The 21356-nt window shown below is 53.4% G+C and overlaps 2 protein-coding genes across 6 annotated transcripts in view; one reads left to right on the forward strand and one right to left on the reverse strand.

The window, feature by feature from the left end:
- Positions 1-6830, forward strand: part of Asxl1 (ASXL transcriptional regulator 1) — a 50945-nt gene extending 44115 nt beyond the window's left edge. The window contains exons 11-13 of the mRNA XM_048348998.1: positions 1392-1497; positions 1920-2544; positions 3023-6830. Of these exons, the coding sequence (XP_048204955.1) occupies positions 1392-1497; positions 1920-2544; positions 3023-5869 (3578 nt within the window). The 3' untranslated portion in view covers positions 5870-6830. The remainder of the gene's footprint in view (positions 1-1391; positions 1498-1919; positions 2545-3022) is intronic.
- Positions 6831-11676: 4846 nt separating this feature from the next.
- The window catches only part of Nol4l (nucleolar protein 4 like), a 127177-nt gene continuing 117497 nt past the window's right edge, over positions 11677-21356 (reverse strand). For all 5 annotated transcript variants that reach the window (XM_048349000.1, XM_048349001.1, XM_048349005.1 and 2 more), the window contains 5 exons: positions 20393-20578; positions 20112-20303; positions 19832-19954; positions 19146-19347; positions 11677-15905 (listed from right to left, as the gene is read on the reverse strand). In XM_048349000.1, coding sequence (XP_048204957.1) covers positions 15685-15905; positions 19146-19347; positions 19832-19954; positions 20112-20303; positions 20393-20578 — 924 coding nt within the window. In that variant the 3' untranslated portion in view covers positions 11677-15684. The remainder of the gene's footprint in view (positions 15906-19145; positions 19348-19831; positions 19955-20111; positions 20304-20392; positions 20579-21356) is intronic.

Below are 21356 nucleotides of genomic sequence, written 5' to 3' on the forward strand. Positions count from 1 at the left end.
AGCAAATGCAACGTATCTGCTAGGGAAGCTCATGAGGTTTGGTGCCATGAGTTTGGGATTTGTGGAAACTGATCATGTAGGATACTACTGCTGACCACACATTGTCAAAAGGAGACCACTGATCGATCATTCACCAATCTCTCTTTCTCCCTCTCTTCCCCTTTCCTCATATGTGTATATATACATAACATATGTAGATGTAAAGATATAGATAACTTATTTCTCTCTCCCTCTTTGGTCCCCTCCCCCCTTTTTGGCTTTCCATTCTTTTTCCCTCTTGGTATTTGATTAAGAACAACAGATGTTTTCATCATGAAATATGTTACCGACAGTAACAGCTATTCATATCAGTCATAGTAGTAGGAACTCTTAAAGTCCAACCGGTTCCTAACTCAGGTCTGGGAGAATTAATAGTGCCCCGTGGAATTCCACAGGGAGGTCTGCCGAGTTCTCTGCATGGCTGCCCCTCCACTGCCTCATGTGCCTTTACCCTTTACCTTTTGTTGATGCCAGTTTTTTGTTTTTTTTTTGCTGCAACAAATCAGTCTTGTGTATGACTATATGTAGACTGCCAACAGTCATCAAATTCAGAAATGGTCTATGGGTTCTCTTAACTCATTCCTCACATAGCTTCCACACAAGACTTAGCTCAGAGACACTAATGTTCACTTCAACTGATTATGCCTAAAAATGGAATATATGTCACAATGCATTTTTTTTCCTGGTTAGCCAAGGGCCATTCCTGTATGTAGGCTTTTGAAGAATAAACAGCTGGATGCTACTAAGGAGGTTGAGATTTGGAAGATCATGTTTTGAGATCAACCCAGGCAAAAAGTTAAGAGACTGGGCACTGATGGTTCACACCTATAATCCTAGCTACTGCAGGACACTGAGATCTGAGGATCACAGTTCTTATTAACCACCAGAAAACCAGAAGTGGAGATGTGGCTGGAAGTGGTAGAGCGCTAGCCTTGAGTAAAAAGAACTCAAGGACAGTGCCCAGGCCCTGAGTTTAAGCCCCCATGACTGACCAAAAAAAGAAAAGTTAACAAGACCCCATTTCAACAAACAAGCCAGACATGATTGAGCATGTCTATAATCTGTAATCTCAGCAATATAGGAGTGTAGGTAGGAGCATTGCCATCCAAGGCTGGCTCAGGTAAAAAGCACAAAACTCTATCTGAAAAATATCTAAGGGAAAAAGGGATGGGGGCATGGTGGAAGTGGTCGAGCACTTACCTACCAAGCATGAAGCAATGCGTTCAAACTCCTCCAGTGCTGCCAAAACAAACACACCTCTGGTAGAATAGAACTAGAAGACTTAGCTGCCTATAGGGTAGACAGATGTGAATATTCTGAATGCACTCACTAGAAGTCTTCTTTTTCTGCAGGTGAATTCACTCATGAGATGCAAGTCAGGATACGACAGGAAATGGAGAAGGAAAAGAAGATAGAACAATGGAAAGAAAAATTCTTTGAAGACTACTATGGACAAAAGTAAGGCCCTTGTTGCTCTAAGTCTTGGTGTGAGTGTTTGAGAGGATAGAGGTAACTGGATTTATGTTGTATTAGGTATTTAAGATATGTGGGCGGTGGGGTCATGGCTCAAGTGCTAGATAGGGAAACACTAGGTCCTAAGTTAAAACCCTAGTACCATCAAAATCAAATAAATAGGGGCTGACTTCTAGGAGACTTGAGCCCAGAGGGTCAAGACTAATCTGGGAAACATTGATGAGGTCCTATCTTATATAGTGTATGGGAGGAAGTATGCTCATTGCTTGTGAAGCTAATGTTTATTTTACCATGGCTAGTATTATGTACCATTTATCTCTTTTTCTGTTTATCTTGATTGCATATTTTCGGAGGAATAGGGACATAATCTCCTGGTCTGTAACTGATTGTGTGTCTGTGGCTTACAGATTGGGCTTGACCAAAGAAGAGTCATTGCAGCAGAACACGGGCCAGGAGGTGGCTGAAATCAAGAGCGCTCTGAGTGTCCCAGGAGAACCAGTGCGGCCACAGCGGGGCCTGAGTGCTCGTCAGCGGGATGGGTATTTCAAGAAACGCTCTCGGCCTGAACTACGAACAAGAGCCAGAAGAAATCTATATAAAAAACAGGAGGCAGAACAGGCCGGAGATACCAAGGATGCGAACTCGGTGCCGGATGTCAAGCTCTCCAAAGATGGGGAGGGTAAGATGGACGCAGCAGGGGTGAGCAGCCCCCCTCAGCCAGGCATGTCCTCTGCAGCACCTGGCCAGGAGGGTCTCAAAAGCGAATCTGAGGCTTCCCGGATCCAGCTGGAGCCAGACAACTCAGCACGTGCCTCTGCATCTCCAGACAGAATTCCCAGCTTACCTCAGGACACTGTGGAGCAGGAGCCAAAGGACCAGAAGAGGAAATCCTTTGAGCAGGCAGCCTCTGCATCCTTTCCCGAAAAGAAACCCCGGCTTGAAGATCGTCAGTCCTTTCGTAACACAATTGAAAGTGTTCACACCGAAAAGCCACAGCCCACTAAAGAGGAGCCCAAAGTCCCGCCCATCCGGGTAAGCAGTTGTTTGATTCCTGACTGCCCTGATGTCCGATGTCTTTGGAGAAATCATGAGGTCAACCCAGCCCCTTTGCAGGGACAGAGACCTTTGGGAGCCCATGTGTGAATTAATGAGAAAAGAGATCATTTCTTAAGGGTGACTTTACATTTAGGATATAGGAATTAAAATTATCTCTAGAGGACAAAATCCTTTGGGGTTTTTAATCTTTTATTAAGCAGTGTTAGGTTCTTTGCTATAGTGATGCACACAGTCCCACTGAAACTAAATTTGAGCTGGGGCTTTAGTGCTGAAGCAGAATCAAATCAAAATGAAGTGGTGTCACGGGAAGCCATTTTATTGTGATGGTTTTTTAGGAAATTTACTTGATTTTTCTAGGTTATGACTTCTAAGCTATTGGTGCTCTGGATTTGCTGTGTAGGCCCTAGGCCTATTCACCCATTTAAAACTATTTTTCTTTATGCTTTTCTTACAGATTCAACTTTCACGTATCAAACCACCCTGGGTGGTTAAAGGTCAGCCCACTTACCAGATATGCCCCCGGATCGTCCCCATCACGGACGCCTCCTGCCGGGGCTGGACTGGTGCCAGGACCCTCGCAGACATTAAAGCCCGTGCTCTGCAGGCCCGAGGGGCGAGAGGCCACCACGGCCATCGAGAGGCGGCCGCCACTGCCATCGGAGGGGGGGGTGGCCCGGGTGGAGGTGGCAGCGGGGCCACTGATGAGGGAGGTGGCAGAGGCAGCAACGGTGGTGATGCTGGTGAGACCAATGGCCACTCTGAGCCCAGGGGAGCCCCAGGCACCCCTGGAGAGAGTGCGCCAGATATACAGCGAGCACAATTACTGCCGCCTTGTCCTCTGAATGGGGAACACGCCCAGACCCGAATGGCCATGTGCAGAACCAGGAGAGAGGACCTTCCCTCTCTCAAGAAGGAGGAAAGCTGCGCACTGCAGAGGGCCTCTGGTGCACTCACAAGGGGGCTGGAAGATGCCTCCCAGCCCCCCACTGCACCCACTGGAGACCCACCGTGCCAGGCTTTGTCCCCACTCTCCTCCCAAACCCCAGTGGCTGAGAGGCTAGTGGAGCACCCTAAATTGCATCTAGATAATAGAACTGAGCATATGGCTGGCACTACTTCTTGGGAAGGCGGGAATGAGTACCCAGGAGCCACTGCTCCACCAGAGAATGATCCTGTGCCGTCTCGAGTGGGAGCTGTATTAGAAGGAGGAATGGGCCAGGCCGTGGGCAGTAAGCCTGATGGGAAAGATTCCACACCTGAATCATCATTGCCTGCCTGCCTGCAGGACAAAACCTTTGCTGCTGAGTTAGGACTTGGTGACTCAAGCCCACCCCTGAGGGGCGGTAATAGTAGACAGGAAGCCTTGACGACCGAGGCTGTGCATTGGATGCCATTCCTGTCAAATGACGAGGGAGTGAAACAGCCTGAGCCAGAATCCAGAGAGAACGAACCGTCTGTGGAGCCCCTAGTCAGAGAAGAGCAGGAGAGAGCTGCTCCCCTCGCTGCCGCAGTAGCTGGCGGTTTGCCAGCCAAGGAGGCTGAGGAGGATGAGGAGAGTGAGGCTGAGGAGGCTGGGACTTCCCCTGACCACTGTGCTTCTCTCTGGCCTCATAGAGGCCAAGAGGCCGGCAGGTGCGCCGGCCAGCAGGTTATCATGGAAAAGCTAAAACTCAATGGAGGCTCTGAAGCCCTGAGTCCTCACAGTGAATCCACAGACACAGCCTCTGACTTTGAAGGCCCCTTCACTGAGGACAGCAGTGAAGCTGACACCAGTGATGCCGTAGTGGCAAAGGAATCGGTGATGAACAAGGAGAGGCATGCCTGGAACCCTTGCACCCCGCTGTCCAAGGTGAACGGTGATTTGGGCATGCCGAGGAGGACAGAGGGAATGGCTCCACCCCAGAGCTGGGTGTCCCGTGTGTGTGCGGTTCCCACGAAGACCCCAGCCTCCCTGCTGCTGGCCAGTTCCGAGCATCAGCCAAGACCCATGTGCCTGCCTGGGCCCAGCTCCTCAGTGGAGGCCGCCAGTCCACTGGTGATAAAGTTGTTGCAGGGTGATTTGCCCTTGGAGAAGGTTCTTCCTCCAGGCCACAGAGGCAGCAAGCCAGAATCGACACAACTACCACTTACAGGAGAGCAGAGCCAGAGTGGCCTCATGGGTATGGAAGCTTTGCACAAGCCTAGGGAAAGCAGTCCTGCCTCACAGGCGTTGAAGGAGCCTCTTCTGCCTAAGAACTGTGAAGCAAGCCCTTGTCTTGACAAGGCCGAGACCACGCAGACTCCTGGAGCTCCCCGGATTTCCAAGACAGTCCCAAGTTCAGACTCCCTCCATCCAGTGACAAATCCAGGCACCTCTGGGAGGCTAGGAGACGTGGATTCCAAAGAACATTTCTTCTCCTTTAGTCCTGAAGAGCAGAAGGAAGTCCAGGCCTCATCCCAGTGCAGCAGCTCCAGTGCTGCCCCAGGCACAAGTACAGGAGACCTCACTACCTCGAGGGTGCCGTGCGCACTCCCCTCTCCACAGGCCAGCCCTGGTAGTCCACCGCAGGCCGGGGGCTCCCCGGGCGACCACAGCCATGCTGGAGGCCAAGGGAAGAAGCTCTTTGGCCCTAGGAATGTGGCTACAACCATTCAGCGCCCCCCATCTTCAGACCCCATGCCCCTGCCTGCTGAGGTCCCTCCAGTTGTTCACAGCAGGAAGTTGGGGTCTGATGGAATACAGACTGCACGGGGAGATTGGGCTCCGAAGCCACCACCCACGCCTGCGGGCAGCATCAAGAACGAGAAGGCTTTTGTGGGGAGTTCTCCTAAGGCAAATGCAGAGAACAGAAAAGGTGCTGGGCACAGTCCTCTGGAGTTGATGGGTCACTTGCAAGGAGTACCCTTTGTTATGGACCTGCCCTTCTGGAAATTACCCCGAGAGCCAGGGAAGGGGCTCAGTCAACCTCTGGAGCCTTCTTCCATCCCCTCTCAACTCAACATCAAGCAGGCTTTGTATGGGAAGCTTTCCAAACTCCAGCTGAGTTCTACCAGCTTCAACTACGCCTCCAGCTCTCCAGCTTTTCCCAAAGGCCTTGCAGGCAGTGTGGTGCAGCTGAGCCACAAAGCAAACTTCGGTGCCAGCCACAGTGCGTCCCTCTCCCTGCAGATGTTTACCGACAGCAGCACAGTGGAAAGCATCTCGCTCCAGTGTGCGTGCAGCCTGAAAGCCATGATCATGTGCCAGGGCTGTGGCGCCTTCTGCCACGATGACTGCATTGGACCCTCAAAGCTATGTGTATTGTGCCTTGTGGTGAGATAATAAATTATGGCCATTGGAAAAATTGTATATTTAGTGTGTGTATTTTGATAATGATTGACCTTAAATCTGTATACAGAATGTCACTGATGAAATAGACTCTTTTGTCTTTAGGCAATTGCCTCCCCCTAAAACTTTGAGTGCTAAAGCCCTCTGCCACTTGTCAACCTTTCTGGTCTTGCCAGAGGGTTTTTGGGGGGCCAGCCTATGGGACTGCCCAGGGCCAGCCAACCTGACCCCTCTTTTAGACTCAGAGCCTGGTGTGGCAGAGGAGCCAACCTGACCCCCAGACGGACTTGAAATGGAAGCCAGAAGGCAATGCTCTCCAAGGGAAGCCTCCCGACCCCAGCAGCAGTCAGTCTTCCACCCGCCCTCCCTGCGGTCTTCCTCCTGCTATTCTGGGGAGTTGATGGCTGGGAAAAAGCTGCACAGGGTTACTCCATGGTTGCCCACCAGGGGGGTTAAGCACCTGCCAACCTCAGGTCACAGCCATTTGGGACCTTCCTGCCTCTGTGTGACCCATGGGCTCATGGAATCTTGACCGCTTGAGTTTCTTGGACAGCAGGGTCAGGAAATGAGGTTGCGGCCTATGGATGGATATGCCTTCTGTAGACCTGGTGAGGCAGCTGTGGACATTTGTGGGTGACTCCTACTTGCCGCCCACCCCAGCACTGAACTCTGGCGTGGGCCTCTCCACACACGTGTCTGTGAAAGTCATTTTACATTTCCAAGCAGTGTGTTTCTTATTTTTATATTTTTAACTTTCTTGGTTGTTTAAAGTGAACTTTTTGGCTTCTGTAAGTATGCTCTATGCACCTCTAATGTTTTATCCTGTATTTATATGTTGTATACAGTACTGGCCAATTCTGTAAATGGATGTATTGTACAGAGAACATGAGCGTCTCTTCCTTATTTTACATCTCAGCATCAATTGCATTAAAGTGGTGTCATTTACTTCTCTCCACCAATTGTCAGAGCCAGAGTGCTGTGCGGCCTCGTGTGATGGGGAAGTGACTGACCTGTGATCTGTGGCTGGCCCCCATCACCAGGGGATCTGCCAGCTGCAGAGCCACAGCTGGCTCGCGTGCACGCCACTGAGCAAAGGCGTCTTGCTCCCCGCATCTGTCCTCTGCTCCAGCCTTCAGTGGCTCCTCTTGTCCCTGTGACAAATCACCGCTACCAGTGTTAAGTGCTTCTGAATCCATAGGTAAGTTCTCTAGGCAACCCTCAGGCATCAGGCTCCAGGCCCCTTGTTACCGTAATACCTGAGGCCCAACACATTCCAACAGGCAGACACCCCTATGTTTGACTTCCTACCCCATTCCTGCCTTGTTTCTTGTCTCTGCTGCAGAGCTGAAAAGTCCTTTGTTTCATCCAGGCAGGTCTGTCTACCTATGTGAGTGCTTCTGTTTGAAATATAAAATTGTATGCCTTGGGCAAGTTTTATTTCATCTGAAAGGTGACTTTCCCCCCGTTTAACCTGAGGTGGCATTTATTTTTTGTTTTATTTTTTGCCATCTGAAGCATGAATGAGAAGTTGGCAATGAGGTGATTTAAATGCAGTATTGGCAAAGTCCCAAGTTGTTAGCTCAAGTGTCTGTTTACCAAAGACGGGGAGCAGGAGCCCAAGCGTGTCCCATCCTGTAGGGGATCTCAAAGGTCCAGCATTCCCCTGGCCCTGGCCAAGTGGCTGCCCAGAGAGAAACATGGCTCTCCTTATGTCTCTGTGGTATTGGAAAAATAAACCTATACAACCTGCATTTGTGGTCTCGGTCATCCTCTGTGGCCGCCGGATGATGTGGGAGTCCAGCTGTGTGCAGCGCTGGTCTGGGAGGAGCGGCCGCCAGCCTGCTTACCTGGGGCACTCCTTCCTCTGTGACTTGGTGAAGTGTTGCACTGTGAGACGAGAGAAAGTGACCAGTGCTTTCCCTTCGAGGGAGATGCACACAGTGCGCCTCCCCAGCCCTTGCTTGGCCAAATTGCCGTCTCCAGCTTGACATTTCCCAGTGGGTTCTGAATGGGTGAACTGCAGGTCCAGGATGTTTTTGATCTCACCAGTGAAGCACGTGCAAGGTCCTTGATACCTGAATGAACCCAAGTGGAGGCTGGGTACTCCAGGGTTGGCCTCTGAGATAAAAGTCCCAAGATTTCTCTGGAGGGCTGAAATAGTTTAGTGCTTATCAGAAACAATTTTAGAAGCAGGGTGCTGGTGGCACCTGCCCTGTAATCCTAGCTACTCAGGAGACAGATCTGAGGATCAGAGTTTGAAGCCAGCCAGGGCAGGAAAATGTGAGATTCTTATATCCAGTTAACCACCTGGGAAGAGGTGACGTTGTGGCTCGAAGTGGTAGAGTGCTAGCCTTGAGCAAAAAAGCTCAGGGACAGTTCAAGCCCCAAGACCAATAGGGAAATTTTTAAAAAATGTATAATACACCAAAAGAAAAAAGAAAGAAGTGAAGCTTAAGTAAAGCTCCGTTAACTTTTCCTGCCTTTGGGGCCATCTTGCAATCCCATTGGAGAGTGCCTGATAGGTAGCTCTGTGGTCATCAGGTGAAAGCCTGATGGTGTCTAGGTGACTGGGTGACCGCCTGGTGATGGGGCAGACTCCCCGTGGTGGTACTTGGCTCCCCTAATGTGGCTACCACCTGGTGGCAGTAGTTGCTCCATGTGCCTCTCTGTCATTGTGCATTAGCCCCTTGTGTCTGTGGACACTTAGAATGCATTATTATCCAAAGCAGGGATTACATCCTGCCACTTACATCTCTGACCCATGGGCCAGCATACAGGCTGGGCCACATGCTGGTGTGTGGCTCTGCACATACAACCTGCCTGTCTATCCTGTCTGGAGCAGGGGTGCTGGTGCCTGTCACCTAGGTAATACACCAGGTCTGTGAGCTGGTGCTAGGCTGAGATAGTAATACTAGCTCTGTGAAGGCCAATGAAATCCAAATGGCTGCTGCCCCCTGCTTCCCCCTTGCCAGAGGGAGTTGTGAGGATGTGGAACTGGGCCCGGGTGGTGGTGGTTGTGAGGTGACATCTGGCTTTCAGTGTCCTATCATAGCTGTTGAGTGCAGTGTTGAAACTAAGGGGGAGGCTTCCTTATAGTAGGATGAGGAAAGCAAATGTTTGAGAAGATGGGAAAGATTCTATCTCTGGCCTGTGCTGCTGTCATTTTGATGGCTAACTTGCACTTGAAACGGAACCCTGCTTGGAAAAGCAGGCTGCACCCATCAGGGGCCTGCCTAGAGAGAGGGTGCCTCTCATGGGTTGCCTTGTTATGCGGATGCTGTTGAGCTACAAGGAAGGTGGGATTTGTGATACTGGAGATTGCTCCTTGAAATCCTAATCTGACAGCACCCACGCTTCCTGCTCTTGTCCCTGCACATAAATTGGAAAGTCTGGAACGAGTGTTGGCACTGCAAGACTGGCTGATGTAGACTGGCACTTACACAGCATGTGGCAGTGCTGCTTCTCACAGGCGGGTGGGGCTTCACCCTTCTGGGACTGTCCATGAGTGTACAGAGCGTAGCACACTGCCGGCAGTGCCCAAACTCCAAGGGCAACTGCGTTCTTTCATGTAACAACCCCAGGCTGCCGAGCTAATAAAAACATGTATCAAGCTGGGCGCTGTTGGCTCACACCTGTAATCCTAGCTACTCAGGAGGTTGAGATCTCAGGATCGTGGTTTGAAGCGAGCCCAGGCAGGAAAAGTCCCTGAGAGACTCCAATTAACCACTCAAATAAAGGAAGTGGTGCTGTGGCTCAAGTGGTACAGTGGTAGACTTGAGCTCAAAGAGGCTCAGGGACAGCACCCAGGCCCTGATTTGAAGCCCCACAAGTCACACACACACACACACACACACACACACACACACACACACACACACACCATCAATCAAGTGAAGAGAAAACTTGACAGGGTTCCTTTTTTAGATTTACTGTAACTACTAGCTGCTCTAGTGTATTTTTAATGACTTAAAAGGGTATGTTTCCTCAATATGTACAGGGAGGCTTTGCCTGTTTTGTCAGGCTGGAGTGAATTTGTCACTCTTAATATGTAAGGTGACATTTCCTGTTTGCTAATGTCCTCTGTCCACTGTCCAGTAGTCTGCAGCTCTACCTAAAGAAACCAGCGTGGGACAAGTCTTCACTGTCATCAAGCCATTTCTCCTGGGGGTCTCAGTGCTCCGAAGAGCAGCCACTTTGCCAGGGTAAGTGTTGTGCTGCATGTAGCTGGCTTGTATTCTGCAGATGTCCTTGGGTGGGAAGTTTCAGTGGATGGCATTTTCTTGGCATTACTTGACCCTCCCCCATCTATGGGAAGGCCGAGGCCTGGAGGCCTGGAAGCTGCCAGTGCCCATGCTTCCTGCCTGCATCTGCACAGCCCAGCCTCAAGTGCCATGGTGAAGCTTCAGACTGCTGACCCTCCTCTGATGTGTACATATGGCTGTTACATAGTTTCACTCCATATAAAATTTTTTAAGTGTGTCTTTAAGCCGTGTGCCAGTGGCTCACACGTCTATAATCCTAGCTATAATCAGGAGGCTGAGATCTGAGGATTGCAGTCCAAAGCCAGCCAGGGCAGGGAAGTCCACGAGACTCTTAGCTCCAAATAACCACCAGAAAACCAGAGGTGGCACTGTGGCTCAAGCGGTAGAGCGCTAGCCTTGAGCTGAAGAGCTCAGGGACAGTGCTCAGGCCTCAAAGTTCAAGCCCCACGACTGATAAAAAAGAATTGTCTTTATTGTTATTTTAAGTTTTAGTTGGATGCCTTGTGGTGGCTCATGCTACCCCAGGCTCACTGTTCAAAACCAGCCCAGGCAGGGCTGGGGATATGGCCTAGTAGCAAGAGTGCTTGCCTCATATACATGAGGCCCTGGATTCAATTCCCCAGCACCACATATACAGAAAATGGCCAGAAGTGGCGCTGTGGCTGAAGTGGCAGAGTGCTAGCCTTGAGCAAAAAGAAGCCAGGGACAGTGCTCAGGCCCTGAGTCCAAGCCCCAGGACTGGCAAAAAAAAAAAAAAAAAAAAAAAAAAAAAAGACCAGCCCAGGCAGAAAGTTCACGCACCCTCTCAACCAATAGAAACTAGGTACATTGGCACACTGTCATCCCAGCTACATGACAACATAAATAGGAATTTTAATAACCACTAGCTGGCATGTGCATACGTGAAATTTTAACAAATGTAACGCTTTTAATTTGCATAGTCAAAATTGTTTTACCAGGATGATCGGTTTGTTCCATGCCATACTCTATAATTTTTCCTAAAAACAATCTAAGGGATACATGAAAAGGAAGTTGGTGCACAGATTGGTTTTGGGGAAAAAAATGGCTGTTGCATTTCCCTCAAGATTCCACCTAGAAAGATTGCCAAGTCCGGAAGGCTCAGGACCAAGGACCGTGTCGGCTCAGTTTTTCCAAGTGCATTCTTGGCGTTGCTGCAGGAGTTTGGATCAGCTGGCCACACACCACCGTGGCAGGGAAAGTGTGTTCAGTTGTTGCATGAGTTTAGGCAAGGCCAAGGACCCAGCGCCCCGCTGCTGCCTCACAAGTGCGGGTGAGGTGAGCGAGGCCGCTGTGCGCCCAGTGGCCACCCCAGAAAGTCCCCTTCTCTCGAAGGCTAAATACTGACATGAAAGCAGAGGTTTACTTGCAAAGAAAACCTGAGGGCTTGAGTGTGCTAGACTGTTCGGCTAGGAAAAGGTAGACTCTGCCCGTGAAGGATGTTTTGGTGGGAAGTGAGAGGTAGAAGAGCCAGCCGGCCAGCTATGCTGCAGGTGTGAGACACAGTAGAGGCGCAGCATTGTTTGTTGTTCAGTGTTTATTAAGTCGATTCAGCCTTATATATGATATACAGATTCAAAAGGAAAAGGATTCCACATACTTATGAAATCAGTGCATTTAGCAGTAATACCATGGAGATAACAGCTTGATTAACAGCTCATTGGTCTTCTGTTAAGTGAGGGAGAGGGGGTCGGCCTGTGCTAGTCATTCCACAAACAAAACAGAATTTAGTCGCATCACATAGAAGACACATTCTAAGAATTAAAATATTAAGCCACATTTACTGGAAAAAACTCACTGTACAGAACACAAATACTTTTTATAGAGAGCATTGAAGAGGAAGTCCTCACCTGCTTAGAAGAGCCACATTAAGTTGCATAGGTGCATATCTGTAAAAATATAATTTAGAGGTGAAGCCACTGATTAATAAACAGTCACCTTGAAAGTTGGTGCCATCCACTGCTTGTAGTAAGTGCCATATGCTTACTGTCTGGTCCCCTCTCCCCTCCCCAGAGCCCTGAAGAGTCACCTGTACCATCTGCACTCAAGTCTCTGACATGGAACTTGCGCTCTCCCAAGACATAGCTAAAGGATGCCAGGTGGCAGGCCACCTCAGTTTTCCCTAAATCCTGGGCTTGTTCCCCTGACCTTGCCACTGCCCCCGCCTCTCTGGGGGACTGTTCCTCCCAGAGCCCAGTGGCTACAGCCTGCCTTCCCGCCTTTGCCGTGCGCTGCCCACAGGGGGCGCTGTCTCTATTCCTCTGGCCGGACAGCAGATGGAGGCACATGGCATCTACCAGGCAGAGTCCCTGTCAGCAAATCCGTGCTCTGTTTGTAGATTTTTGTTTGTGTTTTTAGGTGGAAACAGGTAAAGAGTGAGAAGTTTTGTTTTGTGGCTTTGCTAAGCAGATGAGCTCAGTGAGGTGCTTCTTCCTCCTCAAGAGAGTCTTGCAGAACACACAGGGGTGGGGCGTCTGTACATGTAAACAGTACACTTCCACTGAGTCCAAAATTAGGAGCAAAATACAAAGGTTCACATTGGTCTTAGGTAGATACAGGCGAGAAAGAATTGAGCTGTTGAGCTCAGAAACAACAAAACAAAGTTTCTAAAGCACCACTAAATTATATAAAAATCAGACCACGGACGGATTGAAACTGGTATTCTGGTGAAATACTTTACTATCTTGTAAAAAGTTTTACAAAAAATTACAAATTAAAAGTATCAACCCTCTGAGTTCAAAGCAGCATTTTGAAAATGAACGTGTAGTTAATCCTATAACCACCCCTGGAGTCATTCGTGGCCCTTGAGCAGGTAAAGGAGGGTGGGTGCCGCCTTCCCGAACCCTCTGAGACCCTCCGAGCCCCGCCTTCCCCAACATGGTCCTTGGGAATCAAGTGTCGGGTGGCGACACAAAGGGTTATACGCGCTGTCACTGGCCTACACGGCGATGGCCCAGTGAGACCTGGTGCCCACGTAGCCCACTCCCCCTGCCCGTGGGAGCAGCCCCTGCAGACTCAGACTGGCAGATCCTACTCTTTAGTTTCCTTATTAACTGGGGATCACCAAGGATTAGTCCGTGCCCTAAGTGGCTGTTGGAGGAGGAAGCCCGTCCCTGGGGGGTGAGCAGCGACGAGCTGGGGCCATGGGAACCCGTGGTGGTGCTCTCTGAGTCAGGCGTGTGGGGAAGGATTTGAAGTCACATTTTTTAAAACAAAAGCAAAACAGAACAAGTTCCCTGACCAAACTGGCTAATGGAATCTTGGTGTCACACAGGAACTTGTTCCTGACCCCAGCCCTCATCTCTGGGAAGGAGCCCACCTAAGAGTGGGGTCAACGTGACAGAGCCCACTGTCCTGAGGACCCCCCAGGGCTGTCCCCACTGGCATTTGTTCACTTTCACTTTAAAACACGTGGGCCTTCAGCGCACACGGCAGCTGGCAGTGGTGGTCACCCAGCTTGCGCGAAGGAAGTGTGGCTCTCGGCTGTGGCGCACAGCTCTCCCTTGGCCGCACCCACGAGGGTGGAGGGAGAAGCCCCCTTCCCTTTGTTCTCCTGTCTGCCAAGAGATGCAAACCGTTTGTGTCTAGCCCGGGCGCTGCCTCTGGGGGGGAAACCACATGTTAAGCAACTGATAATCAGGAGTGGAAGGGCGGCGATTGTCTCTGCCAGTTTTTAACATTAAGATTTTCACAAATTGCCTGGGGTAACATTTTTCAAAAGATCTACTGATTAATTTGCAGTATTGTTCACACACAAAAATAAATATTTACACAAATTTAAACATAGTCTGGGAGTCGTCGTGGGCAGGTGGGGACTGGGCACAGACAGCCAGCTGGGGGGGGGGGGGGGCGCCCAGGGCAGGGCGCTGGGACTTGTGCTGTGGGGGGAGGGCTCAGGTGTCCTGGTTCTGACTGGAAAGGCCTGGGGCCCGGGCACATGGAAGGCAGAGGTGTTGTGGCTGAGTGTGTATCGGGGGCCATGTGGGAGACCACCCCAAACCTCAGGGTACACGTGGGCACAGGGGAGTGAGACAGTCCTGCCTTGCAGCTCTGGCTCTGAGCGGGACAAGCACGGGCAGCTCAGCTGCCTGCCCTCCTTGCCCAGCAGAGCTGCCATGGCTCCTATCAGCTGGTTTGGGGCTGGGGCCTGCTCTGAGGTCCAGTGGCTCTCTGTGGCCATCCTAGGGTCCACTTGGTTCTGGCTCCCCCGGGGCCTCTCTGCTCTGAGGAAGGCAAGGCAACAGGGCTTCTGCCATTTGTGGGCAGGGACGGGCAGCAGGTCGCTGCTGTCATGGCTACGGAGTGTTGTGTGGAGAGGCCCGCGGGCCAGAGGTCTGGGTAAATCCCTGGTTTTAGCAGCACTGGTAGGTATTGCACTGAGCAAGAGGAAGTGCCTGTCAGGGAGGAAGGAAACCAGGCCAGCCTTTTCTTTTTGCTCTTTTCACACTCCAGGGGCTCTGGGTGATGCGGACTGGACCCTCCAGAAGGGCTGGTCCTAGGAGGACCCAAGCGGCTTCTCCCACGCTGACCACCCTGACTCCAGCCACAGGGCGAGGGGACAGGAGCGGCGGACAGCACACCTTCACGACGCAGCCCTCTGGGCAGGGGGCAGCTGAGGCCAGGTGACTGCTAGCTGCTGGTTGTGAGTGCCAGGACCCACTCGGGGTCTGACTTACCTCCCTGGCAGACATGCTGGGTGGGAGCTGGGGAGACAGCCGTTGAGAACAGGCTCAGGGCACGTCCTGGCAAAGCCCATCCTGGAGTGTGAGGTAGAATACAGGTGACCACGCGACTAGGGCTCTGTAGAAGGGGGTGGGTGCCTTTTGTTTTGCTTTGCAGTGGGTGTAGGCAAGGTCCTCCTGCTTGGCAGTGCCTGGCACTGTCCCTGCGGTGGCACTGGGACCTGCAACAGGATAGCCTGGTGGCGGGGTGGTGGCCTTCCCCAGGGTGCACTGTGCCCTCAGAGGGAAGCCAGCCTGGCACTGCCCTGTCCCTGCCAGCCCCCAGCCCACGCCAGTGTAGTGATGGGGAATGTCGGGTACAGGGGTACATCCTTCTGATCAGACAGACACAGACTGGCAATCTGTACAAACACAAAAGAATCCATTTTCAGAAAAATAAATTACTAAGGGGGAAGGGAAGAAGGGTCCACTTTGTTTTTCTCAATAAATATGCAATTCTGCTCACCTAAGACTTGAAAGGTAATTATCTGGGGATGGGATTTCTAACATCAGGGTCCACGAAGTGATTCTAAAGAGAGTTGTAGCTCCCACACCTTGTCAGGGGAGCCCCAACCCTTCTAGAGCTGCCCCCCTGGCCTCTTCCAAGCAGGTCAGAGCACCCGTGTGGTGAGATTCCAAAAAGAAAGTGTCCTTGTGCCCAAAGTCTCAGATGCTTGGAGTTGGCTAGCAACAGCGCTATGGATCCCACCTCATTCAGAAAACAATGTACCAACTGGCGAGGCCGGGAGCCGGGTCCTGGCTGGGACAGCCTCCTTCCCTGGCGTAGTGCACTCTGGGGCCGGCAGGGTCAGTTCTGCTGTAAAATGAGGTTTTCCAGTTCATCTGCAGAGCGCAGCAGGAAGGCCGCAGACTCTCGGTAGCCAGCGATGAGCTGCCGCACAGCGCTGATCTCCGTGGGGCTGAGCTGGGCAGTGGGCATGGTCCTGCTGGTGCTGTTGCTAGAGGGGGTAGACGTGGGAGGGGTGGGCGTGGTGGAGGCCCCGCCTTTCATGCTGAGGTCTGTGGGCCCTGTGGAGAGGAAACGGGAGTAAGGAAGGAGCAGACCCCCTGCGTGACTCCGGGGGTCCCGACTTCTGCTGTCCCCTATGTGGTCACGACCGTCACAGCATCCTGCTGGGATCTGGGCACCAAGTCTGAAGTCCTGGTCTGTCCCCGAGCAGCAGGCTTACATGCGAGGGAGGTGGAGAGGTTTGCCCAAGATCACGTGGCAAACCTGTGCGCAGTAGCTGTCTTGGGGACAGGGCCATGTGCATCTCTAGGCAGAGCTCACTGGCACTGCCGAGTCCCCCTGCCTTTCCAGGGTCACGGGAAGGACCTGGGAGGGGGAGTGCGATGAGCGTCCAGGTCTGTGTGCCATTCTTCCCACAAGCAGGCTGGGAGAGGCGGCGTGCACCTGCGGGATGCCCAGCAAGAGCGGCTCTGTCGGGGGGGTGAACTGGGACGTGGCTGCGTGGGCTAAAATGTGAGTCCTTGTGGAGGGAGGCGGTGCCTCCTTCCGCTGAACCTCCACCCACATGTCAGGTCTTTCCTCTGGAAAGCGCATGGACTGAAGAGGGGGATACGCCGCTGGGGCAGGGAGAAGGGGCTGGGCCTGATGGGCAGAGCCGCGTGCCCTCTGCTGGCAAACAGTGGCAGCATAGTGAGCCTATGGTTCTCAGAACACCGGGGGCTGTGTGCTGGGGGATGGGGCCACCAGGCCATCTCCTTGAAGCCTTTCTAGAAGTATCTCTGGAATCAGGCAAGTGGATTTCAGTGCCGCCCTGCCACTTTGGAGACAATTCGTGGCCTTCCCTCATCTGTGGCGGGCAGGAGCTGCCACGAGGCCGGGGGTCTTGCAGCACAGGCTGGGCTGTGGCAGGCCGCACTCTGCATCTGCGCTTTCTGAATGGGCTCCCAGCAGACATAGAAGCCTGTGGAGCTAGAAAGGCCTTCTTGCAGGGCTTCAGCAAGAAAACAGCCTAAGAGAGGGTGGGAGAGGGTGGGGGCCAGCCCCCTGGGGAGGCATCTCTGCCGTGCCTTCCCAGCATCCAGAAGCTTCCTACAGCAGAGAGGCTGGTCTGGCCATCAGTCACCTCCCCAGTAAGCCTGAGGTTTGGGTTCTGATGGCCAGGCTCACATGCTCCTGCATCCTGCACTGGCAGGCCGACCTCCGTTATCAAGAGAGATGACCGAGAGACTGACAATAGTATCTTATAAATTACAGAATTCGACTGTTGCTAAAAGGAAGTTGGTGCAGCCCCTAGCAGGGAAAGGAAGGAAGTCTGAGTCGATGACTGGACCGTTTGTTCATGGGTCCTTCCCCACCTGAGCAGAGAATGGCCCCCCAATCAGGAGGTGGTCCTGGGCGCTGGAGTGAGAACTGAGGGAACAATCAGAAGGAAGGGGCACTGTAGATGGCCAGCCCTGGTGCTGGCGGACTTGTGTGGTGGGAGGGGGTCTGGTTCCCTCCAAGCAAGGCTTGGAGGTGGCCTGTCACCTGTCACAGTGTGAAGGGTGGGTCAGGTCCCTGTCTTTCCTCCATCTCCAGATCTTGTCCTGTCCACTTGTTCATTCCTGTACTCAGAGCTTTCCTCCCTCTATCCTGGACTGTACTAAAGCCTACGAAGGAGAAGACCCATTTCCTTCAGCCAATCTGATCTGGAGACATTACCTGTGCAGGCTCTAGTTACTGCCTGAAGCTCTAGTTCCTGATGACTGCAAGGAAGGAGGTGGAAGGGAGGTGGAGTGGACTTGAGCTAGGAAGCGCCCCAAGCAAGACAGACAGAGAACCTGATTCTATCTAGGCTGATTTCCATCTCTAGATGATAACATAATGGGCACAGTGAGGGGCTCTGAGCCATCATTTCAGCTGCCCCACTGAGGCAGCCAACTGGGAGGGCTGGGGGTCTGGCCCCTGTGCAGCACATGGCTGCTTGTTCTCCTCTAGCTGATGGACAGCCAGCTGATGGACAGGCAGCATCTTCAGGTGAGGAGGCCAATGACAAGATTTCGGCCCCAATGACCTCTCCAACCCACCTCTACGGAGCCAGGGTGTTGTTCAGAGATGGGAGACATGCACAGGGTGGAGTCGGCTGCCTCTTCTCGCACCACCTCTGGCTGCTTCTCTGGCAGGTGTGATGGGTGAGAGCTCAAACCCTACGCTTCATGAGAGGCACGATGGATGGCACCAGATGGACGTTTGTTACTATCAGGTACTGCACGAAAGCATCAGGTACCAGGGCATCGCTACCAATCCTGCTGGGCCTCAATCTCCCCTGTGCACTTAGAAAGGAACCCATTTCAGATGCTCTAGCAGGGGGCCTGGGGCGGGCTGCCAGCCACCAGGACCATCAACTCCACCCCAGCTATGCAAGCACCCTCTGGCCTGGCTTCGGGGATTAGGGCCAGGCAGCCAGGCAGCCTCTTATTTTAGGTTAAGAGGCATTAGGAAGGGATGAGAATCTAAGCCAGGCAGGGCTCTTCCAGGACCCAGCCCACTTGGCAATGAGCAGGGGGATCTGGGCTGGCTGCGGAGTTGCGGTTGGAGTGGGTGGAGCTGGCCTGAACCCCTGTAGCGCCATAGTGAGCATCTCCTGCAGCCAAGGACAGAACTCCAGGGAGTCTCAGCTGTGACCAGCCAAGATCTAGGACCAAGACCCCTGCCTGCAGGAGCCCTTGCTCTCTGGCCTCTGCCTCTTGCCCTCTCCCTGGAAAGATTCTCACAAACACAGGCAGGATAGAGTCTAAGCACAAGTAACAGCCCTGCGCTTCATGCATGTCAGGCAGGGGCTCCACACTGCCCTTGGTAGAGATGGGCCTCAGGCCCTGTTCTGTTGTCACACTGGCAAGCACATCCCTTGTCGTCCCCCCGCCCCTCCTCCGCCCCCAAATGCTAGTGTTCTTACCACAGCTCCGTTTCCAACTTTTTGCTGGATAATTAGAAATAAGACTCTTATGGACTTTCCTGCCTGGACTGCCTTTGAACCGTGATCCTCACCTCAGATCTCAGCCTCCTGAGTAGCTAGGATGAGAGGCGTGAGCCCCCCAGCGCCTGGCCTGGAACTGTCTGTTTACAGCAGTCTGCACTTTCCCTGCAGCAGAGCTGGTCACCGAGCTTAGGGCACAGAGCTGAGGAGCCCAGTGCTTCATATCACCCCAGTTCCCAGCCTTCCAGTCTAGGGAAGTGGGGGTGGCTACTATGCCCACCCCCTGGCTCTGCTGGGCAGAGCAGGTTGCTTGGGACTCCAGTCAGTGTTGGGAGCCACTCACCATTACTGTGATTTCCTGTCTGGAGGGAAGCAGGGGCCTGCAGGTTGCTGCCCAGGGCCCCGTAGCTGCGGTAGCTGTAGTTGAGGCCGCCATTGACGTACACGGGGTCCTGGGAGTAGGAGGAGGCTGGCAGTGAGTAGGTGGAGTGGGTTATGGCTGCGGAGTCCCGGGAGTGCTGCTTGTCCAGGGCAATGGGCTCATCCTGCAGGGGTGACATAATGTTGCTGGGGAACCAGGCAGGAAGCTCCAGACATCACCCCAGGCCCTAGGCAAAAGCTGCAGCCCCAGGGTTCCTGGGACCCGATATCATGGCTCACTTGCTTGACTTGTCCTAGGCATTTCCCTACACTGCAGTGACACATCTGTCATTGCCCGGCCAAAGACTCAGGGTGAGGACGAGGCCTCCGGATCATGCGGGGAAGAGAGTCCGCGCTGAGACAGGGCCTCACTGTGCAGACTGGGATAACCTGGGATTCTTTGATCCTCCTGTCTTCGCTTCCCAAGTGCTGGGATTAAGGTGTTGTGTCCCTGTGCCCAGCCAGACTTTTGAGGCCTGCAGGGCCCTCATGATGGGCTCTGCCAGCCTTCCCTTTCCCCTTGCTGCCCCCGCACAGCCCGTCAGTGCGCGCTTGTCTGGGGACTGCTCTCAGTGCTCCCTGGGTGCCGGGGCAGTGGTGAGCGTGTACCTGGGAGGACTGGTAGATCTCCAGGCGCATCCTCTTGGCTGCTTTTCTCGTCTCGCTCTCACAGGCAGCTGCGAGGATGTTTTCTGCCATGGCGGAGGTCAGGTGGGGGGGCGTGGGTCTGGTCTGCAGGCGGAATGGGCACGGAGCTGGTGTTGGGGCGGGCGGGCCTCGGCTCTGCCACAGGGCTTCCGGGGGGAGTTGGGGCGGTGTCTAGCAGGATGTAGGTGGGTGGGGGCCTGGCGGCACGGTGGGAAGGCGGGAGGGGAGGGGAGGGACTTACCATCTCCATGCCGTTCTTCTTCATGCGGCGACAGGACTTGAGGTAGGTGCGGATGCGCTTGCGGGCCCGCTCCTGGAACTCGGGGAACTGCCGGCTGCACGACTCGATGATGGCCTGGATCTTCTCCTTGGGTTGCTTGGAGATGGGCACCATGCGGTCCAGGTTCTCATCCACAAAGAGCCGCACAAACATCTGTGGGCAATAGGGGGGGTGGGAGGGGCCGTCTCCGCTGGGAACCCCTCCCCCCCTTTCCCCCTCCCGCCGCCCTGTCCAGTGCTCACGTTAAAGGCCTTGAGACGCTCAGGGTCCATGCCCTCGGAGTCGTTCATCTTGTCGTTGTCCTCGTGGTCATCGTGGTCGTCGTCGTCGTCGTCCGCTGCAGGGGCCCGGCCCACTGTTAGGTCCTCAGGACAGCCACTGACCTCAGTCTTGATAGAGTCATAGCTCCCCGAGCTGTAAGGAGGGGACTGGGGGCAAGAAGAGCAACATGGGACCGATCAGGTGGGCTGCCCTTTCCTGCAGGCCATGGTGAGTTTTGAGGACCAGGCTGGTGAGCTCACCCAGCCGCCATGACAGCTACAGCTGCAAGGCTCTGAGCGTATCACCCCTGCCTCCGCCCCCTTTGCCTGTGAAAGGGGGCTGCTGTGAGGCCTCGCTCCCTGGAGGCCCAGACCACGAGTGACAGTGGCCTCCTCCATGGTGGCGCCCACACATGTGAGGGAGCGAAGAGGACTCCCACCCTAGCCATTCTCTTCTGGCTTTCCTCCCCCTCCCCAAGGAGCTACAACCTCAAGTTGACAAGTGAGCCGCCACCAGAGCAGCGAGCGTGCTGTCTGTCAGGGGGAGGAACAGATGGGCTGGAGGAGGGAGCCAGCCAAGGCAGCAGGTCCCTGGAGCGGGGTGCCTTTTCCCCATGGAGACACCTTGAGACCCCCGCTGAGCAAGGAGGGAGCTGGCCCAGGCTGCCTGGCCCTGCCTGTCCATTGGCCTCCGGTCCACCAGTCCCTGGCTCTACAGGTCCCTCATCTGTCTCACCGCTTGTCCAACCTGCTCCCCACTGGATTGCCCTTCAAGGCCCAGGTCCATGCCACCTTCCTCCTGACCTCACCCTCACAATCTCCTGTTGCCATCTGCCTTTTAGAAGTTTGTGCCTATGGCATATCCTGGTGTTACGGCCCCTTCCCTGGAGGAGGTGGCATTAGTTGGGCCCAAGCGGCACACAACACATGGGCGTTGATCTCAACG

The sequence above is a fragment of the Perognathus longimembris genome, chromosome 6 (assembly GCF_023159225.1).
Source record: "Perognathus longimembris pacificus isolate PPM17 chromosome 6, ASM2315922v1, whole genome shotgun sequence".
Classification (NCBI taxonomy): domain Eukaryota; kingdom Metazoa; phylum Chordata; class Mammalia; order Rodentia; family Heteromyidae; genus Perognathus; species Perognathus longimembris.